The 21,492-nt window shown below is 44.9% G+C and overlaps 1 protein-coding gene and 1 long non-coding RNA gene across 8 annotated transcripts in view; both read right to left on the reverse strand.

Annotated features, from left to right (window-relative positions):
- The window catches only part of LOC134357810 (sodium bicarbonate cotransporter 3-like), a 147,856-nt gene extending 145,140 nt beyond the window's left edge, over positions 1-2,716 (reverse strand). For 2 of the 7 annotated variants that reach the window (XM_063069491.1, XM_063069490.1), the window contains exon 1: positions 2,046-2,710. In XM_063069491.1, the coding sequence (XP_062925561.1) occupies positions 2,046-2,090 (45 nt within the window). In that variant the 5' untranslated portion in view covers positions 2,091-2,710. Of the gene's footprint in view, positions 1-2,045 lie in introns of all 7 variants that reach the window. The other 5 variants (XM_063069485.1, XM_063069487.1, XM_063069486.1 and 2 more) reach the window with 5 other exon arrangements.
- A 226-nt stretch (positions 2,717-2,942) lies between these two features.
- Positions 2,943-21,492, reverse strand: part of LOC134357669 (uncharacterized) — a 30,314-nt gene continuing 11,764 nt past the window's right edge. Inside the window, exons 3-4 of the long non-coding RNA XR_010020693.1 lie at positions 17,439-17,952; positions 2,943-3,614 (exon numbers count right to left, since the gene is read on the reverse strand). This is a non-coding gene — a long non-coding RNA (uncharacterized LOC134357669). The remainder of the gene's footprint in view (positions 3,615-17,438; positions 17,953-21,492) is intronic.

The following is a 21,492-nucleotide window of genomic DNA, read 5'->3' on the forward strand; positions in this document are numbered from 1 at the left end:
TTATGTTTGAAATAATTAGGTTTTTATTTTAAAAAGTTGAAATGGAACATCATTTGTATATGAACAAATCTTAGACACCAACATAAAAAAAGCATAATGTTTGAGGTATATCAGTAAAAATAAAAATACAAGGTGATACATTTAAATCTGTTTTGCTGTTTAACATCAAACCAGCACTGATCATAATGCATTAAGGAAACAATGGCAAAATAAAAGGTTGCAGAACAAGGAAATAAGTAGAACTAGAGTTCAAATGGCTAAACTTTTGCTTGCAACTCACCCAGAAATATCAAGCAGATAGTAAAATGCTACCAATGTGGATGACACACCTGGCTTCTTCAATTACTTGCTTTAAAGATAATTTTAAAAACTGTCATAGACCAAACAGAGGCCTGAAAGAGTTTTCTTGGAAACACCTCCTGAAGTGAATAAATAACTTCCTCTTAATACAGTTGAGATGCCAAAATCCTGATGTTGAAGATGTAGTAACTGCTGACTAAATATCACATACAAATGAATTTAATAAACCAAAAAAGGGTTTTAAGAAGTGCTTCAATCATTAAGTCTAACTGAAATGCTGAGCTGTGACATAATTCAGAGTAAGCGACCTCAAATAAATTATCAGCAAGGTTCAATGCACTAGGTTGAGTACATTCAATCACTGAAAAATAACACAACACAGGACAGCTCAAGGAAATTTGGAAATATGAATTCAGAAGAATCAAGAACATCAGATTAAATTGCAGTTTAAATCTTTAAAGGAGACTCGGGTCCAGAAAGCTATTCTCCAGAGCTTACAGAGTCGTCCAAGAATTTCTACGAAAATATTAGCTTAAGTGTAAATTTAAAAAGCACAATGATCAATTGTAAACTCAAAACGTTCCCGCAGCTCAGACTCTCAAACCTGATGGTCAGAACTCGGGCAGGGTCCCTCAATCGGCACCAGTTCCAACGCACAAAAACAATCATTAGACACCCCCCAACACTGATCCTAGACCGGCAATAATTCACGCAAGTATCAAATGAGCAACACCCCAAACCACTACGTCCTGAAAACAATTTCTGGACATGCAGTAGCCAAAAAGAGAACTCAGATGGGCACTCACTCACTACACACAAGTTCTGGGTGCTGGCCGGGCAGCGGCACCACCGCAGGTACTATGACAGGTACTGTCAACAAGCTGAAAGTTGGAAAGGTAGAGATCTTGGGCTGGCACTTGATGCAAAGCGCTGGCCAGGCAGTGACCCGGGACTAACGCGGGGAGCGGAGCCACGCGTCGTCCCAGACATTCTCAGCTGGTAAGGAACATCGGAAACCGGAGATCGAGTAACATCATTCACCAGAGCAATAGTTACCAAGGGGAGAAAGGACCGAACAACAGGGACCATGTACGTGTCAGCTCAACCAGTGCAGGGGCGATTCATTAAGCCGTCTGTGGAGCAGCAGACACCGGACAGGGGGCGAAGGATCGGTAGAGACCTGGGGTGGTGGAGATGAGTTGCAGGTCTTTCATCCCACCCTTGGAACGCTGCTCCTTGCACCGTATGTAGGTTCAAACCTCACCGGGAAGGAGGTGGGAGGCATGGCCAGCGGGAGCGGGAGCCACGGGGGATCGATCAGCGACGGCGGCCGAGAAAAGAAGCCCCGGTGCTCCCGAAGGAAACCGGCCAGCGGGAGCAGAAGCCCCGGCCAGGTTACGAGTCCTGCTGCCCCCAGCCCTCGACCCCCCGATCCCACCGTCCGGCCCGGGGAGCCGTCCGCCCTCCGGGGCACGCTGCCGAGCCGCCGAGACCGGAAGCGGAGAGGCTCGCGTGTGGGTGCACTGGGCCCCGTAGGAAGCCTGGCTCCGCACGATCTGTCAGCGGGGGCCCCGCGGCCCGGAGCCACGCTTCCATCGCAACCGCCGTTGCCCCGCAAGGTTTGGGCGCCGGTCGGCGGGGCACCATGGAAACGGGCATCACCATCCACCGGCCGGCCGGCCGCCCAGCCCCCCCGGGGTCCCCGACCCTGACCGGCCTGATCCTCCCCAGCCCCAGCCTGTTACCACAGTGAGTAGAGGTCTCATCTGCTCTCCTCCATCCTCCTCCATGGTCGCCTCGCGTACGATTGCCGTCTCCGTCGGTCGGTTAGACGGAGCTGCTGATGTCACCCCGCCGCTGGCCGCCGCTAACTGACAGCACCTCCTCCAATCAGCGGCCGCGTCCTCCACAGGGGGCGGAGAGAACGCCAATCACTCCGGTTCCGTTCGCAGTCACTTGAGGATTGACAGCGAGACTTACCAATCACGTCAATCACAGAGTTGATTGACGTTAATGCGAGCCGGTCGCTTGTTGATTGATATCAAAACTTGCCAATAGCCCCGATGTAAGGAAATTGATTTGCAGCATTCTCTGTCTCGATAGTTACTGCCCGATCTGCTGAGAGATGTATTGGATCTGAAATTGGAATTGGTTTATTATTGTGGCTTGTCTGGCATACTATTCATAAAATCATTGATGTATATCTGGCACTTTTCAGCCTTTCTTTTAGACGTCCAGCATCTACAGTTCTTTATTTTAAACCGAACACATCTCAAATCCAAAGTGGCATTAAAAAGATTTGACATAGGAATACTGAAGATGCTGGAAATATGGAGCAATACTGAAGAGAAATGAGCATTTAATGTTTTGAGCTGAGATTCTTCAGATTTCAAAGAAAATTACTACCAAACTACAATACAGTGGCATGCAAAAGTTTGGGCACCCCGGTCAAAATTTCTGTTACTGTGAATAGCTAAGTGAGTAAAAGATGAACTGATTTCCAAAAGGCATAAAGTTAAAGATGACACATTTCTTTAATATTTTAAGCAAGATTACTTTTTTATTTCCATCTTTTACAGTTTCAAAATAACAAAAAGGGAAAAGGGCCCAAAGCAAAAGTTTGGGCACCCAGCATGGCAGTACTTAGCAACATCCCGTTTGGCAAGTATCACAGCTTGTAAACACTTTCTGTAGCCAGCTAAGAGTCTTTCAATTCTTGTTTAGATTAGATTAGATTACGAGGATACTCAGTCCTCGTTTATTGTCATTTAGAAATGCATGCATTAAAAAATGATACAACGTTCCTCCAGAGCGATATCACAGAAACACAGGACAAACCAAGACTAAAACTGGCAAAACCAAATAATTATAACATATAGTTACAACAGTGCAAAGCAATACCGTAATTTGATAAAGAGCAGACCGTGGGCATGATGAAAAAAAGTCTCAAGTCCCGATAGCCGCATCATCTCACGCAGACGGTAGAAGGGAGAAACTCTCCCTGCCATGAACCTCCAAGCGCCATAAACTTGCCGATGCATCACCACTGGAAGCACCCGACTGCAGCGGACTCTGAGTCCGTCCGAAAACTTCGAGCCTCCGACCAGCCCTCCGACACCGAGCACCATCCTCTGCCGAGTGCTTCGACCCTGCCCCGGCTGCTGAGCAACAGGCAAAACCGAGGACTCGGGGCCTTCCCCTCCGGAGATTCTGGATCACACAGTAGCAGCTCAACAAGTACAGGAAACACAATAGAATCAATGAAAGACCACATCCAGCAGGGCATACAGCAACAAATGTGGAAGACAAACAATCTGCACAAATACAGAAGGAGAGAGAAAATAAATAAATAAATAAACTATAAGCAATAAATATTGAGAACATGAGATGAAGTAGCCTTGCAAGTGAGTCCAGTTCAGTGATGAGGTGAGTGAACTGAGTGAAGTTATCTGCTCTGGGTCAAGAGCCTAATGGTTGAGGGGTAATAACTAATCCTGAACCTAGTGGTGCAAGTCCTGAGGCTTCTGTACCTTCTTCCTGATGGCAGCAGTGAGAAGACAGCATGACCTGGATGGAGGGGGTCCTTTCAGCAGAACCTTTCTTGATGAAGGGTTTCAAATAGAAATGGTTTATTCCCCTCCCCCCATGGATTTTGCCTGACCTGCTGAGTTCTTCCAGTATATTTTCATTTTCAGGTTCATTTATTTATCACATGTACATTGAAACATTCAGTGTCGTGCCTCATTTGTTTTTACAGCCAGCACAACCTAAGGATATGCTTGGGACACAGATATCTGGAGGTTTGGTGGAAAATATAGGGGGGATGTCAGAGGTATCAGTTTCTTTTTTACACAAAGAGTGGTGAGTACATGGAATCCACTACTGGGTGTGGTGGTAAAGACTGATACAATAGATACTTTGAGAGACAAATCGATAAAGAAAAATCAAGGGCTGTGTAGGAGGAAAGGGTTAAATTGTTAATGGAATAGATTAAAATATCAGTGCAAAATCATGGGAACAAAAGATCTGTGTTGTCCTGTTTTCTAAACGTTGCTAATGTGCCCACTTCAACTACCGTTTCTGGCAGCTCACTACCAATACAAACCAGCTTCTGCATAAAAACGTTGAATGAATGAGAAATGGAGGACTTTGCGGCAGGGGAAGAGTTAAACTGATCATACAGCAGGTTAAAAGACCAACACGTCAGCATAGGCTGTTCTAACTTTTATGACCTGTGTCATTTAACAACATGGACAGGGACGATGATAATTTGGCTGTAGTCAGGGAGGGTGGAGTTCTAACTAAACTTCTTCCTGTAAATAGCAGCTGGTTAGGTTCATTAAATACAGACTTTCAAATACTTCCTAAAACCCATCAGTTCCTGGAAAACCTCCTGCAATCTATCGCTGATCTGTGGTTCAAACAAAGATCTTCAGCTTTAAACATGAACTCTGTTCCTCTATCCACAGATGCTGTCTCACCTCAGAATTAATTTTAATATCACCCATGCACACTCAGTGGCCATTTTATTAGGTACAACTATACACCTGCTTATTAATGCAAATATGTTATCGGCCAATCATGTGGCAGCAACCCAATGCATTAAAGCTTGCAGATGTGGCCAAGAGATTCAGTTAATGTCCAGACAAGTATCAGAAAAATGTGACGGGCTACAGCAACAGAAGACCATGAACGGACACTCAACGACCATTTTATAAGGTACAGAAGGTACTGTTTGATTCCATATACATGTAATAAATAAATATATCCGAAACAAAATCCGAATCTGGCCAGGATTCAATCCTGGTGTCAGGTGCCTTCTGTAATTCCAAGCTTTTTCTGTGGATATTCGGTTTCCTTACACATTCAAATGACATGCTGGGATATTAATTGGCTGTAGTAAACTGCTCCTGCTGTGGCCGGTGGCAGAAGAATCAGGATTCGGCAGGTAACATGTGAGAGCGAACAGACCACAGAGAGACATCAAGGGATGGGAAGAGATCCAAGCATTCTAATCTCCATGGACTGCTTCTTCAGAAGGAACAGGAATTGGAATCAGTTTATTATTTTTTATTTACTTTATTTTTATTTAGAAATACAACCCAGAACAGGCCCATCCAGCGCCACGAGCCGCAGCCCCCAGCAACCCGGCTACTCAAAACTAGCCTAGTCTCAAGGCAATTTACAATGACCAATGAACCCACTAACCTTTGGACTGTGGGAGGAAACGGGAGCACCCGGAGGAAACCCTGGTGGTCATGGGGAGAACGTGCAAACTCCTTACAGATGGAGGGGGAATTGAACTCCAACCTCCGGCGCCACGAGCTATATTAGCGTCGCGCTGTCCGTGACATTACCGTGGCGCCACATGTACCTTGATACGGTGAGAAGCTTGTCTTGCATAGTGTTCACTCAGATCATTTGACTGCACAGTGCATTGAGCTAAAACAATAACAATGCAGAGTAAAGTGTAACAGCTACAGAGGAAGTGCAGTGCGGGTAAGCAAAAAGGTGCAAACCCATAACGAGATAGCAATCATCCAATCCGTGCTTGCTTACTCTGTGAATGTTGAGTACTGTGCACTAGGTCAGAAGTAGTGCAAGTGAACCGAGGCTTCAGCTGGAATCTCCAAGGGCTGCGTGGGAACGGGGAGGAAGAAAAGAGGTGAAAACAAGGTGGCTGTGTCTCCTACAGCTGCACAGAGAAGTGCCATAAGACAGGCAGTGGTTTGTGGGATCAGTTGACCAGAGAGCTGTAAGGGAACAGAAAGGATTTCTGGTGGCGGCGTAATGCACACAAAATACTTGAGGGACTCAGCTCGTCAGGCAGTGTCTACGGGGGAGGAATAGACAGTTGACGTTTGGGCCTAGACCCTTCATCAGGCCTGGAAAGGGAAGGGGAAAAGCCAGAGTAAGAAAGTGGAGGAGGGGAAGGAAGACAAGCTAGAAGGTGATAGGTGGAGTTAGGTGAGTGGTAGCGGAAGGATGAAGCCGGAAGCAGGGAGGTGACAGACGGACAAAGGAAAGGGCTGGAGAAGAAGGAATCTGATAGGAGAGAAGAGTGGATTGTGGGAGAAAGGGAAGGAAGAGGGACACCAGGGGGAGGTGTAAGGTTGGCACTTGTGAGTGCCTGGAGTTATACTTTTGATCTGGAGACAGAGAGCAGAGCTGACGAGAAAGTTGTTTAACAAGTTCCCAGGACAAGTTCTGTCAGCGTCTTTCTGATGGAAGGGGAATGGTTGGACCTCAGCTGAAAAGAATTTTCTAAAAGTTTTTTTTCTTGTTCTCGTAGCCTTTGTATATTTTCTTCTTTTTCTTTTATGTTTAATCCAACACGGTAACAGGCACAGAGAGTTTAATTTCATTTTATTAAACAAACAATGCAGCCCCATAATGCCGAATAACACCGAGGCCTAATTCATCTGTTCTCCATTTGTTGAACTCCTTGCTGGATTCTGATATTTTGATGCAAGGTTCTTTCGGAAGTCAAGAAAGAGGCATAAAATCTGGTGATTCACAATTGTTTTATTAAGCTCGAATAGATCAAACAGAATTGGAAGCGGGGAGATGCAGAGGTCTAGTAGGGGAAGGGAAAGAAGAAGTAATACGGTCAGCCTTTCTTATACCCCATAGGTAACAGACATTCCATTCAAATGCGAAAGTTCCTACTCAAATAACGCGATGCCAAGAAGCTTCCAGAAAGATAGAACTGTATCCACTAGGGGACACACTGAGCAATTAGATATATATACCGTGACCGCTGGGAAACGTACTAAACTAAATTTGGCAGGGAGATGGGAACCGGATTGATAGCGCTGAAGATGGGGAAATTGGAATACAAGTAGATGCACTATGCAGTGAGACTGTGAGGAAGGACAGCCAGATGATAGGGCAAAATTGTAGTCAGTGGGATGAGTTGAAGTGTAACATGGGGGCAAAATTGAAAAGGATGATGAATACAGTTCTGAAGGTGTTATATTTGCATGCATACAATATCCAGAATTAGTTAGGTGATATTGTTGTGCAGATAGAAATTCACAGATATAATGTTGTGGGTATCACCGAGTTGTGGCTGAAAGTTGGAAGCTTAACATCAGAGAATATACATTGTATTGAAAGGGCAAGTAGGTAGGCCGAGGGGATGAAGTGGTTCTGTTGGTAAAAAATGAAATTAAATCCTCAGAAAGAAGTGTCATAGGATCCAAAGATATAGAATCCTTGTTGGTAGAGTTAAGAAACTGCAAGGGTAAAAAGGCCCTGATGGGCATTAATACAGGCCCCCAAACAGTAGCAGAATGTGGGATATAAATTTTAGAGCTCTTTAGAGCAGCGTATAGTTGAGCCCACCAGGGGAAAGGAAATTCTGGATTAGATGTTGTGTAATGAACCAGATTTGATGAGGGAGCTGAAGGTAAAGGAGCCCTTAGGAGATAGTGATCATCATAAGATAGAATTTATCCTGCAGTTTGAGAGGGAGTAGATAAAGTCAGATGTTTCAGTATTACGGTGGATAAAGGGGATTATAGAGGCATGAGAGAGGAGCTAGCCAAAGATGACTAGATGGGGATATTAGCAGGAATGACAGCAGAGCAGCAATGGCTGGAGTTTCTGGGGGCAATTCAGAAAGTGCAGGATAGCTACATCCCAAAGAAGAAGTATTCTAAAGAGAGGATGACGTAGCTGTGGCTGAGAAGGAAAGTCAAAGACAGCATGAAAGCAAAAGAGAAGGCATATAACATTGCAAAAAATAGTGGGATGGTAGAGGATTGGAACACTTTTAAAATCTAAGAGAAAGCAACTAAAAAATCCATAAGGAGAGAAAAGATGAACTATGGGGGTAAACTAGTCAATAATATAAAAGGGGATACCAAAAGTTTTTTCAGATACATAAAGAGTAAAAGAGCAGCAAGAGTGGATATGGACCACTGGAAAATGAAGCTGGAGAAGTAGTAATGGGGGGACAAAGAAATGGCAGACTGTACTCTTTTCCATAGATACTACCTGGCCCGCCGAGTTCCTCCAGCATTTTGTGTATGTTAGATGAAGTTAGTAAGTATTTTGCATCAGTCTTCACTGTGGAAGACACTAGCAGAATGCAGAAATTTGAGAGTGTCAGGAGGCAGAAGTGAGAGTAGTTGCTATTACAAAGGAGAAGGTGCTCGGGAAGCTGAAAGGTCTGAAGGTAGATAAGTCACCTGGACCGGATGGACTACACCCCAGGGTTCTGAAGCGGTAGCTGAAGAGATTGTGGAGGAACATTTTTGGAATGTGGGAGGAAACTGGAGCACCCAGAGGAAACCCATACAGTCGTGGGGAGAACAAACAAACCCCTTACAGAGAGCGGCAGGAATTGAAGATGAGTCACTGGTGCTATAAAGTGTTATGCTAACTGCTAAGCCATCATCCACAAGATACCTCAAAATATCGCCAGCCATATATTTTTCTCTTTTGAAGACTAGGCTGAACTGGCACTTTTCAGAACAATCCACACAAAAATAAAACACCAAGCCATATTGGGAAACAAATCCAAGCTATGATAGAACTCAGTGTGGAAGCTGATTTGGACACAGCCAGTCAGCTAATTTTAGGCAGAAGCAGAGACTAACAACAACATTGCATTAAGAAAGATCAGCCCATTGTAGAACAATAAGGATCTAAAGTACAGGGAAACAGAAATTAATGAGAGATTAGAACTGCTACTTGCTGTTTGCATCACCTGAAACCAAACAAGTCTCTGCTGCTGTTTGTAATTCTTACATACATTTTATTTTTGTTCTAACAGGACACCACCTGCAATTTACACCACAAAAGCATAACTGATTCAAGCAGATGCAGTGTGAAAATCATCTTTTTTTTAATAAAGTGGAAATGAGTTTTATAACTTTGCACATTGTCAGCCCATTTTTCTCTTTGCTCTTTCAAGGACTTAACATTGGGAACCCAGTGTAAGACATGAATATTTATTTATTTCCTTTCAAGTCATAAAGAACACTACAGCACAGAAAGAGGCCCTTTGGTCCATCTATATCGTGCTGAACTGTTATTCTGCCAAATCCCATTGACCCATACCTAGACCATAACCCTCCATATCCCTCCCATCAAATGTTGAAATCAAAGTTCAAAGTAAATTTATTATCAAAGTACATACATGTCGCTATATACATACCTGAGATTCATTTTCCTGTGGGCATACTCAATAGACCTATAGAACTACAACCATAATAGAATCAATGAAAAACCACCCAATTTGGGTGCAAAGAACAACAAACTGTGCAAATACAATAAATAGATAAATAAATAAACAAACAAGCAATAAATATCTAGAACGTGAGATGGAGAGTCCTTGAAATTGTCCATTGGTTGTGGGAACATTTCAATGATAGCCAGAGGCTTTTGCCCAGGGCTAAAATGGCTGACACGAGGGGACATAGTTTTAAGGTGCTTGGAAGTAGGCAAGTTTTTCACACAGAGAGTGGTGGGTGTGTGGAATGCACTGCCAGCAACGATGGTAGAGGCGGATACAATAGGGTCTTTTAAGTGACTCTTAGATAGGTACACGGGGTTTCAGAAGAATAGAGGACTATGTGATAGGGTATCCCCTTTGGTTTCTGAAGCTGGTGTGTGTGGCCTGATGGCCCTAGAGAGGGGAGAGTATGTCCTAGGTGATGGGTTTTCTGGATGTTGGATGCTGCTTTCATCTAGATGTACTAAACAGTGAGGAGGGCTGTATCTGTGGTAGACTGGGCCATATCCACTACTATCTGTAGGTGTGGTAAACCATATATATGTTGTAACTGGGTTACCTGTCTGGACACGCCCCTCTGCTGACTGCCCCTGTGGCTCCTCCCACTGACCCCTGAATAAAGGTGTTTCACCTTGCCCCTCCCCCTCAGTCCAGGGGCAGACACTCAGCATGGAGGTCGTATTTTACTGCGAATAAAAGCCTTTCAGTATTTACCCTACTTCAGTCCTTTGGAGTTATTGAAGGTGCTTCAGTAGGCCTTTCCATTCAAGTGCATTGGTTTTTCCAGACCAGGCTGTGATGCAGCCAGTCAATAAACTCTCCACCACACATCTATAGAAGTTCGTCAAATTTTAGATGTCACACCAAATCTCTGCAAACTCCTAAGGAAGTAGGGAAATTGATCCCATATCCTCCACTTCCACTGGCAGCTCGTTCCACCCTCTAAGTGAAGAAGAGCCCCTCAGATTCCCTTTAAACCATTGATAGAAGCCATCACTGGGAAAGGAAATGAATTCCTATGTTACAGCACAGGATAATTTCTTCCCTTAATGTAACATGAAACAAAAGCAGGTGGCAGCACAGTGGGTGGGCGTTAACATTTGATAGCCGAGGGATGACGGTGGGAATTGTTTGAAATTTTCAATGTATTTATTTAGTGTTGTTAAATTCATGGGGCGCTGAGCCAGCATTGGAATATTTCATAAGAATTTCATCAAAATCAGGGCAGCGCAGCAGTGTAGTGGTTAGCTGCCCTGTAAATTCAGCTTGCAGCCAGGGATGCTGGAGGGTGGCAGGGATGAGATGATGAATGCTGCCCTTTTCACCATGGAATCACCATCCTACCCCGGCCCATTCTGAGCCATGAGACGTGGCTGCAGGAAGTTAAGTGACACCTTTCTCCACATTCCAGAAACCAACAGCAGATCAGGTGGCAAGTTTGCAGAACACCCCCCTTCCAGCTACAAGTGTGTACTTGAGCTTACTTCCTGCTAATTATGCTATTGGCAGTTAGGGAAACAATGAATGTATCTTTTTCCGGTTTAAGATGGCACTGCTGAAGGGGAGCAACAACTTACTGGTGTACCAAAACAAGGAATACAACTAAATACTTTATTAGTAACACTTCTTCTGCAAAAAATAACGATGGTAACCGATCACCACAAACAATGGAGAGGCATGCAAGGGCGAGGCCTAGTCGAGGGCTGAAGCGTGCGGGTGTGAAGAGAGGTTGGGTCAAGGTCTAGGCATATTCAAGACAAAGTCAGGGCGAGCAGGGTGGAACAAAGATGGTCCGGAGGAGAGGCAGATTCAAGGCCCATCCACCTAAATCGAGGGTGAGGTTTGATTGATGTAAGTGCCGGGCCGATTTAGAAAGGTTGGGTATGAGTCAATACGTGGCATTGGGCTCCAGGCCGGAGCGTATGGATGTGACAGAGCCTAGGTCCTAGAGCAAGGAAGAACCCAATGTTTGGAACGTTTAAACACTGGGCCAAATGGATAGAAAAGGCAGGATGTTGGGACCAGAGGCAAGGGTGGGGCCGGTTGTGCTCATCGCGGTACTGATGCTGAGGCTGTGGGTGTGCGCTGCGCTCCGTGACGTTGACTCCACTATGAACTGAGGCTGAGGCTGCAGCCTACTCTGGCTGCTCCAGGCTTCATGTCTGAGGACTCATATCCTTGCTTTCATATCCTAGTCCTCTCAAAATGAGGACTTGCTTTCATACACTAGTCCCCTTGGACAATGGGGCCCAAATCTGTTGACAATCCTCCACATGAGATCTGACCAGTGCCTTACAAAGGCTTCTCACATTGCTCTGATGGAGCTTGAGGAATCACATGTCATCCGGCCACCTTACATCTCTAGCAGGTGAGCGACGAATCCACTCGAGTGCTGTGGGGTCTCACAGCGCTCTGGTAACCTGTGCTCCAATCAATTACTGAAGCCCCACTCTCGAAACACCCATGGAGCAACGTGACCTCAAAAAGATGGCCACTGTCTCTCAAATTCTGCACATGTCGAAGTCCAAAGTTCAAAGTACATTTACGACACCATATGCAGCCCTGAGATTCATTTTCTTGCAGGCAATCACAGTAAATGCATGAAACACAGTACAATCAGCAAAAGGCTGTACCCAGCAGAACAGACAACAATCAATGTGCAAAAAAAATCAACGAACTATGCAAATACCGAGATTGGCCGGTGACCTCAGACCTCTGACCCCAGGACTTGCCAACCTCAGGGATCACCGGCCCTTGTTCTATGGTGTTCTGCTCTATCTGTGAGGGGTCCACACTACAACTTCTTGCTTGGGAGCTGATGGGGTGTACACGCATTGTGTATGTATGCTCGGAGGCATGCCAGAGTGAAGAACAATGTGGTCGGCAGGTATCCCCGGTCACTTCATAACCTCAGGATGGTCAGCAATAGGAGAAACACAGCCTGATGCAATACAAATGTATTGTGACAACCACCCGGATACAGGCTAAGGCCCATTCATACTTGCTGCTTATTAAGATGAAGAAGGATAAAGCTACCAAAGCAAACTTCCTTTATTGAAGGCAGTCTACAATTAACCCATAACAATGAGTCGAAAGTCACTCCACATGGTGCACAGAGTGTGTAAATCTTCATAAACACTCAATGTGGGTCACATTCGATTTTTCTTTTTAAAATATATCAAACTCATTAAATAGCTACATATATTGGGGTGTAGTGGTTAGCACAAGGTTTTACGGTACCAGTGACCTGGGTCAATTTCCGCCACTGTCCGTAAGTTCTCCAGTGGCTGCATGGGTTTCCTCCGGGTGCTCCAGTTTCCTCCCACAGTCCAAAGGTACTGTTATTTGTTAGGTTAATTGGTTATTATAACTTGCCCCTTGATTAGACTAAGATTAACTCAGGGATTGCTGGGCAGTATGGCTCATGTGGCTGGAACAGCCTATTTCACACTGCATTGCAATCAATATTGTCATTTAGTCTGTATTTGTCTGAGGACCATAAGACAAAGGAGCAGAATTAGGCCATTCAGCCCATCAGCTCTGCTCCATCATTCCATCATTTTCCTCTCAGCCCCATTCTCCTGCCTTCTCCCCATAACTTTTGACTCCCTGGCTAATCAAGAACATATCGAACTCTGCTTCAAATATACCCAATGAGCTGGCCTCCACAGCCAATGTGGCAATGAATTTCACAGAAACATTACCCTCTGGCTAAGGAAATTCCTTCTCATTGCTGTTGAAAAAGGACGTTCTTGTGTTCTTAGGCTGTTCCCTCTGTTCCTTGACCCCCCCCCCACTATAGGAAACATCCTATAGAAACACTCTCTCTGGACCTTTTAATATTCAATAGGTTTCAACGAGATCCCCCTCATTCTTCTCATCTCCGGTGAGTACAGATCCAGAGTTATCAAACACTCCTCATTCATTAACCCCTTCATTCCTAAGTGTTATGTTGAAGTTGTGTAAGACATTGGTGAGGCCTAATTTTGGAATATTGTCAGTTCACCCACCTGCAGGAAAGATACCAATTAGATTGAAAGAGCACAGGGAAAGTTTTGCTAGGATGTCGACATGATTTGAGGATCTGAGTTATAGGAAAAGGTTGAACAGGTTATTCAATCTATAACAGCATTAATAGCTTATTAGACTGGGTCTCTGGAACTGAGTCTTTCTCTGTGGCTCAGAAGGGAAATTGGGGCTGAAGAATGCAACAGTGATAGGGGATTCTATAGTTAGAGGAGCCGACAGGAGATTCTGTAGATGGGAAAAGGACCTCCAATGGGATCCCACCACTAAGCACATCTTTCCCTCCCCACCTCTCTCTGCTTTCTACGCGACTCCCTTGTCCATTCATCCCCCCCCCTTCTCTTCCCACCGATCTCCCTCCCGGCACTTATCCTTGTAAGCGGAACAAGTGCTACACATGCCCTTACACTTCCTCCCTCACCACCATTCAGGGCCCCAGATAGTCCTTCCAGGTGAGGCAACACTTCACCTGTGAGTCGGCTGTGGTGATATACTGTGTCCGGTGCTCCCGATGTGGCCTTCTATATATTGGCGAGACCCGACGCGGGCTGGGAGATTGTTTTGCTGAACATCTACACTCTGTCCGCCAGAGAAAGCAGGATCTCCCAGTGGCCACACATTTTAATTCCACGTCCCATTCCCATTCTGATATGTCTATCCACGGTCTCCTCTACTGTCAACATGAAGCCACACTCAGGTTGGAGAAAAAACACCTTATATTCCGTCTGGGTAGCCTCCAACCTGATGGCATGAACATTGACTTCTCAAACTTCCGTTAATTCCCCACCTCCCCGTCATACCCCATCCGTTATTTATTTATTATTATTTTTTTTTTCCTCTCTCTTTTTCTCCCTCTGTCCCTCTCACTATACTCCTTGCCCACCCTCTGGGATTACCCCCTCCCTCTTTCTTTCTCCCTAGGCCTCCGGTCGCATGATCCTCTCATATCCCTTTTGCCAATCAACCTTCCAGCTCTTGGCTCCATCCCTCCCCCTCCTGTCTTCTCCTGTCATTTTGGATCTCCCCCCTCCCCCTCCCCCTCTCAAATCTCTTACTATCTCTTCTTTCAGTTAGTCCTGACGAAGGGTCTCGGCCCGAAACGTCGACTGTACCGCTTCCTAGAGATGCTGCCTGGCCTGCTGCGTTCACCAGCAACTTTTAAGTGTGTTGCTTGAATTTCCAGCATCTGCAGAATTCCTCGTGTCTGGATGGTATTTCACCTTCCAGGTGCCAGAGTCAGGGATGTCTCAGGTTGGGTCCATGGCCTTCTAAAAGGAGAGAGTGAACAGCTAGAAGTTATGGTGAATATTGGTACCTCTGACATAGGTAGAAAAAGGAAAGAGGTCCTAAAGAGAGAATATAGAGAGTTAGACAAGACACTGTAAAGCAGGATGCCCAATGTGGTAATCTCTGGATCGCTGCCTGTGCCATGTGCCAATTGTGGATATTGATTACTTGGGTTTTCAGAAGGCCCTTGACAAGGTGCTGCACATGAGGCTGCTGAGCAAGGTAAGTGTCCAAGGTTTCACAGGAAAGATATGGGCATGGATAGAAGATTGGCTGACTGGCTGGAGGCAAAGAGTGGGAATAAAGGGGGCTTTTTCTGGAAGGCCATTAGTGACTAGCAGTGTTCTTCAGGGGGTTGATATTGAGGTTGCTTCACTTTACGTTCTATGTCAACGATGGCTTTGTGGCCAAGTTTGTGGATGATACAAAGGTAGGTGAAGGGCAGGTAGTTTTGAGGAAGCAGAGAGTCTGCTGAAGGACTTGGACAGATTGGGAGAAGGGGCAAAGAAGTGGCAGGTGGAATATAGTATAGGAAAGTGTATGGCCATGCACTTTAGTAGAAGGAGTAAAGACATAGTCAATTTCTGAACAGGAGGAAAATTCAAAAATCAGAGGTGCGAAAGGACTCGGAAGTCCTTGTGCAGGACTCTGTACAGGTGAACTTGCAGGCTGAGCTGGTGGTAAGGAAGGCAAAATCAATGTTAGCATTCATTTTGAGCGAACTAGAATATAAAAGCAAGGATGTAATGTTGAGGCTTAATAAGGCCTTGGTCAAACCACACTTGTGAGCAGTTTTTGGCTGCTTATCTAAAAACAAGATGTACTATCATTGGAGAGGGTCGAGAGGAGGTTCAGGAGAATGATGCTAGGAAAGAAAGGGATAATGTGTGAGGAGCATTTGATGGCTCTGGGCCTGTACTCACTGGAGTTTAGAAGAATGAGGGGGATCTCAATGAAAGCTATCAAATATTGAAGTCCTAGATAGAGTGGGTGTGCAGCAGATGTGTCCTATAGTGGGGGTCTAGGACCAGAGGGAGCAGGAATTTCTTTAGCTAGAGGGTAGTGAATCAAATGCTCAAATGCCATCTAAATTTGCAGACAACATAACTATTGTTAGCAGAATATCAGATGGTGTTGAGAAGGCATACAGGAGTGAGATAGATCAGCTGGTTGAGGGGAGTTGCAGCATTAACTTCGCACTCAGTATCAGTAAGATCAAAGAATTGATTGTGGACTTCAGGAAGAAGAGGACGAGGGAACATACACCAGTCCTCATCAAGGGAGCTGAAGTGGGAAGGATGAACAGTTTCATGGTCTCTGTGGATCTATCCTGGGCCCAACATATTGAAGCAATTACAAAGAAGGTTATAGTTCATTATAGTTCAGTGGCTATAGTTCATGAGGAGATTGAGGAGAATTGATATGTCACCAAAGACACTCACAAGTTTCTACAGATATACCATGGCGAACATTCTAACTGGTTGCATCACCATCTGGTATGGACGGGGCACACAGGATTTGAAAAAGCTGCAGAGAGTTGTAAACTCAGCCATCTCCATCATGGATATCTTCCCACTATCAAGGACATTTTTAGAAGGCCTCTATCATTAAAGACCCCCATCGCCCAGGACATGCCTAATTCTCATTGCTACTATCGGGGAGGAGGTACAGGAGCCTGAAGACACACACTCAACCTTTCAAGAACAGCTTCTTTCCCTCCGCTATCAGATTTCTGAATGGACAATGAAATCATGAACACTACCTCAGTATTTTTCCATCTTTTTTTTTTGCACAACTTATTTATTTATATATCTTCTTGTAATTTATAGTTTTTATTATTATGAATTGCAATGAACTGTTGCCACAAAACATCAAATTTCACAACATATGCTATTGACAAATCTGATGCTGATCTGTGGAAACCATTGCCACAGAAGCCTGCGAAGGCCAAGTCATTGGGTATACTTAAAGTGGAAGTTGATAAGTTCTTGATTAGTCAAAACGTAAAAGATTATGGGGAAGGCAGGAGAATGGGACTGAGAGGGATAAAAAAAGCGGCCATAATGGAATGGAGAACATCTGCTCCTATATCATATGGCCTAAAGTTTGGATTTGTTTCCCCTGGAGTGTAGGAGAATAAGGGGAGATTTGATAAAGGTATAGAAAATAATGAAGGTTATAGACAGAGTTAATGCAAGCAGGCTGGATGAGACCAGAACCAGGGGTCATTGGTTAAGTGTGAAATGTTTAAGGGGAACAAGAGGGAGGACAACTTCACTCAGAGGGTGGTGAGAGTGTGGAATGAGCTGCTAGTGGAAGTGGTGAACGTGGGTTCAATTTCAACATTAAAGAGAAATTTAATGGACGGGAAGGGTGTGGAGGAATATGGTCCTGCTGCGGGTTGATGGGATTAGGCAGATTAATAGTTCAGCATGGACTAAGATGGACTGAAGGGCCTGATTCTGTGCTGTAGCGTTCTGTGATTCTGTGTTCTATATTCTATCATTTAGTCATTCTTGGACTGTGAAGAAAATACACAGAGAGAGGGGACAGTGGTACAAGTAGAGCTGCTGCCGGATACCTGGGTTGCTGCATGACCCGCTGACTTCCTCCAGCAATTTGCGTGCCTCTTTGTTCTATTGTTCCCTTCAGTTCATAACTGCTGTTTCCTTAAAGTAATTGGTACCCTGATCACTTTGGTTTGCTCTGTATCACTGACGCACACACAGTTTTCTCCAGCCTTCTCCCTCTCCGCATCCAAACTTGACTTCTCACTTTTCCAGTCCTAATTGGGGGGAGTCGTTGACCTAAAGGTATTAAATCAGTTTCTCATCATATTGAAGCTGCGAGCTACCTCGTTTCATGTGGTTGTATATATGAACAGTCAGATGGCAATAACCTTGAACTTGAACATTTCCAGTCATCAGCAGATGCACTAATTTGAGTAAGTTTCCATCAAGAGCTGCACAGTTTGCAGTTGACACTTCTTCTCTCTGTTGCATACTTGTTTTAAACTTTCCGTGGACTAGGAATTTACTCTGCTCTGACTCCTCATCAAGGTCGGACTTTTACATTGAATGGAAGGACCCTAGATGCTGTTGTAAAACAAAATCAGAATCAGGTTTAATATCACAGGCATATGTTGTGAAATTTGTTCAGCAGTACATTCCAATACAAATTAATAAAAAAATGTATAAATTATGATAAGATTAAATTAATAAAGAGACCAAATAAAAATAGTGAAGTAGTGTTCCTGGGTTCAATGTCCATTCAGAAATCTGACAGTAGAGGGGAAATAACTGTTTTTGAAACACTGAGTGTGTGGCTTCAGGCTCCTGTGCCTCCTCTGTGATAGTAGCAATGAGAAGAGGGCATCTCCTGGGTGATGGGTGCCCTTAATGGTGGGTGCCACCTTTTTGAGGTATTGCCTTTTGAAGGTATCCTCGATACGGGGCAGACTAGTGCCCATGATGAAACCGACTGAGTTTACAACTTCCTGCAGGTATTTCTGATCCTATAAAGAGGAACCTTGCAGTAAAGATACCTGGTTCCCTTAATGAAGAGTCACAGGTGGACACAGTAGTGAAGGAATCTTTTGGTGTGCTTGCTTTTTGTCAGTCGGGGCGCTGAGCGTAGAAGTTGGAAGGTTGTGTTGCAGTTGTGAGGGATATTGGTGAGGCCAGAGAATATTACATAGAAGATAGGACATAGAAAATCTTCAACACATTACAGGCCCTTCGGCCCATAATGTTGTGCTGACCATGTAACCTACTCGAGAAGCTGCCTAGAATTTCCCTGTTTTTCTAAGCTCCACGTACCCATCAAAGAGTTTCTTAAAAGACCCAATTGTACCCGCCTCTACCAGATTTGCCGGCCATGCATTCCATGCACCCACCACTCTCTGTGTGAAAGACTTACCTCTGACATCCCCCTTGTACCTACCTCCAAGCACCTTAAAACTATGCCCCCTCATGTTAGCCATTTCAGCCCTGGGAAAAAGCCTCTGGCTATCCACACAATCAATGCCTCTCATCATCTTATACACCTCTATCAGGTGACCTCTCATCCTCTGTCATTACAAGGAGAAAAGGCCATGTTCACTCAACCTATTCTCATAAGGTACGCCCTCCAATCCAGGCAACATCCTTGTAAATTTCCTCTGTACTCTCTCCAAAGCATCCATATCCTTCTGGTATTGAGGTGACCAGAACAGAACACAGTACTCCGTGGGGTCTAACTAAGGTCTTATATAGCTGTAACGTTACCTCACGACTCTTGAACACAATCCCATGGTTGATGAAGGCCAACACACCATGCGCTTTCTTAACAACACTGTCAACCCATGCAGCAACTTTGAGTGTCCTATGGACATGGACCCCAAGATCTCACTGATCCTCCACACTGCCAAGAGTCTTAACATTAATATTATATTCTATCTTCAAATTTGACCTACAGAAATGAACCACTTCACACTTATCTGGGTTGAACACCATCTGCCACTTCTCAGTCCAGTTCTACATCCTATCGATTTCCTGCTGTAACCTCTGACAACCCTCCAGAATATCCACAACATCCCCAACCTTTGTATCATCAGCAAACTTATTAACCCACCCTTCTACTTCCTCATCCAGGTCATTTATAAAAATCACAAAGAAGAGGGGTCCCAGAACAGATCCCTGAAGAACACCACTGGTCACCGTTCTCCTCACAGAATATGAACCATCCATAACCACCCTTTGCCTTCTGTGGTCAAGCCAATTCTGGATCCACAAAGCAAGATCTCCTTGGATCCCATGCCTCATTACTTTCTGAATGAGCCTTGCATGGGGAACCTTATCAAATGCCTTACTGAAATCCATATACACTACATCCACTGCTCTACCTTCATCAATGCGTTTTGCAACAACCTCAAAGAATTCAATCAGGTTCATAAGGCATGACTTGCCCTTGACAAAGCCATGCTGACTATCCCTAATCAGATTATGAATTTTGAAATGCTCATAAATCCTGCCTCTCAGGATCTTCTCCAACAACTTGCCCACCACTGAAGTAAGACTCACTGGTCTATAATTTCCTAGGTTATCTCTACTCCCTTTCTTGAACAAGGGAACGTGTTTGCAACCCTCCAACCCTTGGCAACATGGGCAGGAAATGTCCACATCACACGATTTGTACCAGCAGGCTAACCTCCAGCGCACCATATAACATCAAAAGATGTAAGCATTCTGCAGGTTGCTCCAGATTGGAAAATGGACGTGGGCTTGGAAAAAAAGCTTGTGTTTCCCCCAGACATTGCAGCTACAACACTCTAGTCAGACATGGTCCTCTGGTCCACAACAGCCAAGCTGGCATATGTTGTGGAATTGACAGTACCATGGGAAGATGGTGTCAAAGAAGCTTATGAGAGGAAAAAGACCAAGTACTCCGAACTGGCAACTGAAGCTGCCCAGAATGGCTGGAAGACCAAGATTTTCCCTGTAGAAGTGGGATGCAGGGGATTCGTTGCTACATCTACGACCAGTCTATTGAAGAAGATGGGGGTGAGGGGTCACTCCCTCCAACAAGCAATCAAGTCCTTGTCAAATGCAGCAGAAGAAAGCAGCAATTGGATTTGGATTAAAAAGAAAGACAACAACTGGGCTGCAAGATGAAGACGGGAGGGTATGGAACTGAGGGGGGTGTATCTGGGATGCCAGGTAGCACCGCTGAGCCCTTTGGAGACATTAGATTATGAGGACACTCAGTCCTCATTTATTGTCATTTAGAAATGCATGCATGCATTAAGAAATTATATTATATTCCTCCAGTGTGATATCACTAAAAAAAGGACGAACCAAAGACTAACACTGACAAGACCACATAATTATAACATACAGTTTCAGTAGTGCAAAGCAATACCATAATTTGATAAAGAGCAGACCATGGGAACGGTAAAAAAAAGTTTCAAAGTTCTGATTGACTCCCGATAGTCTCCGATAGCAGGCGACAGAAGGGAAAAACTCTCTCTGCCATAGACCTCCAGGCACCGACAACTGTCGATGCACTGGAAGCACCCGACCACAGCCGACTCTGAGTCCGTCCGAAAACTTCGAGCCTCCGACCAGCCCTTCGACACCGAGCACTGAGCACCATCTCTGCCGAGCGCCTCGACCCCGTCCCGGCCGCCAAGCAACAAGCAAAGCCGAGGACTCGGGGCCTTCCCCGCCGGAGATTCCGGATCACACAGTAACAGCGGCAGCGAAAAAGGCATTTCAGAAGTTTCTCCAGATGTTCCTCCGTTCTCTCATGTCTGTCTCCATCAAATCAGGATTGTTCACGGCACCCTACTTGACAGATTACAGGCATCATTTACCGGAGAGGCCTTATCAATGAAACGTCAAAGAAGGAGGGTGCCCACCTGATGGCCTGGATGATGTATCTACCCTCCCTCCTTGTCACCTCTCCAAGCCCACTGCCAACATCGAGAGTGCCGACTTACCACAGGGATTTGAAACATCAAGTCCTAGTAGCTCTACTGATCCACTGGTACTTTTCCAGTCCTTATTGATGATGCAAAAATCATCGCCAGAGGCCCAACAATCTCCTCCCTCGCTTCCCACAGTAGCCTGAGGTATATCTTGACTGGTTCTGATGAC

This window comes from Mobula hypostoma, chromosome 17 (genome assembly GCF_963921235.1).
Source record: "Mobula hypostoma chromosome 17, sMobHyp1.1, whole genome shotgun sequence".
Taxonomy (NCBI): Eukaryota; Metazoa; Chordata; class Chondrichthyes; order Myliobatiformes; family Myliobatidae; genus Mobula; species Mobula hypostoma.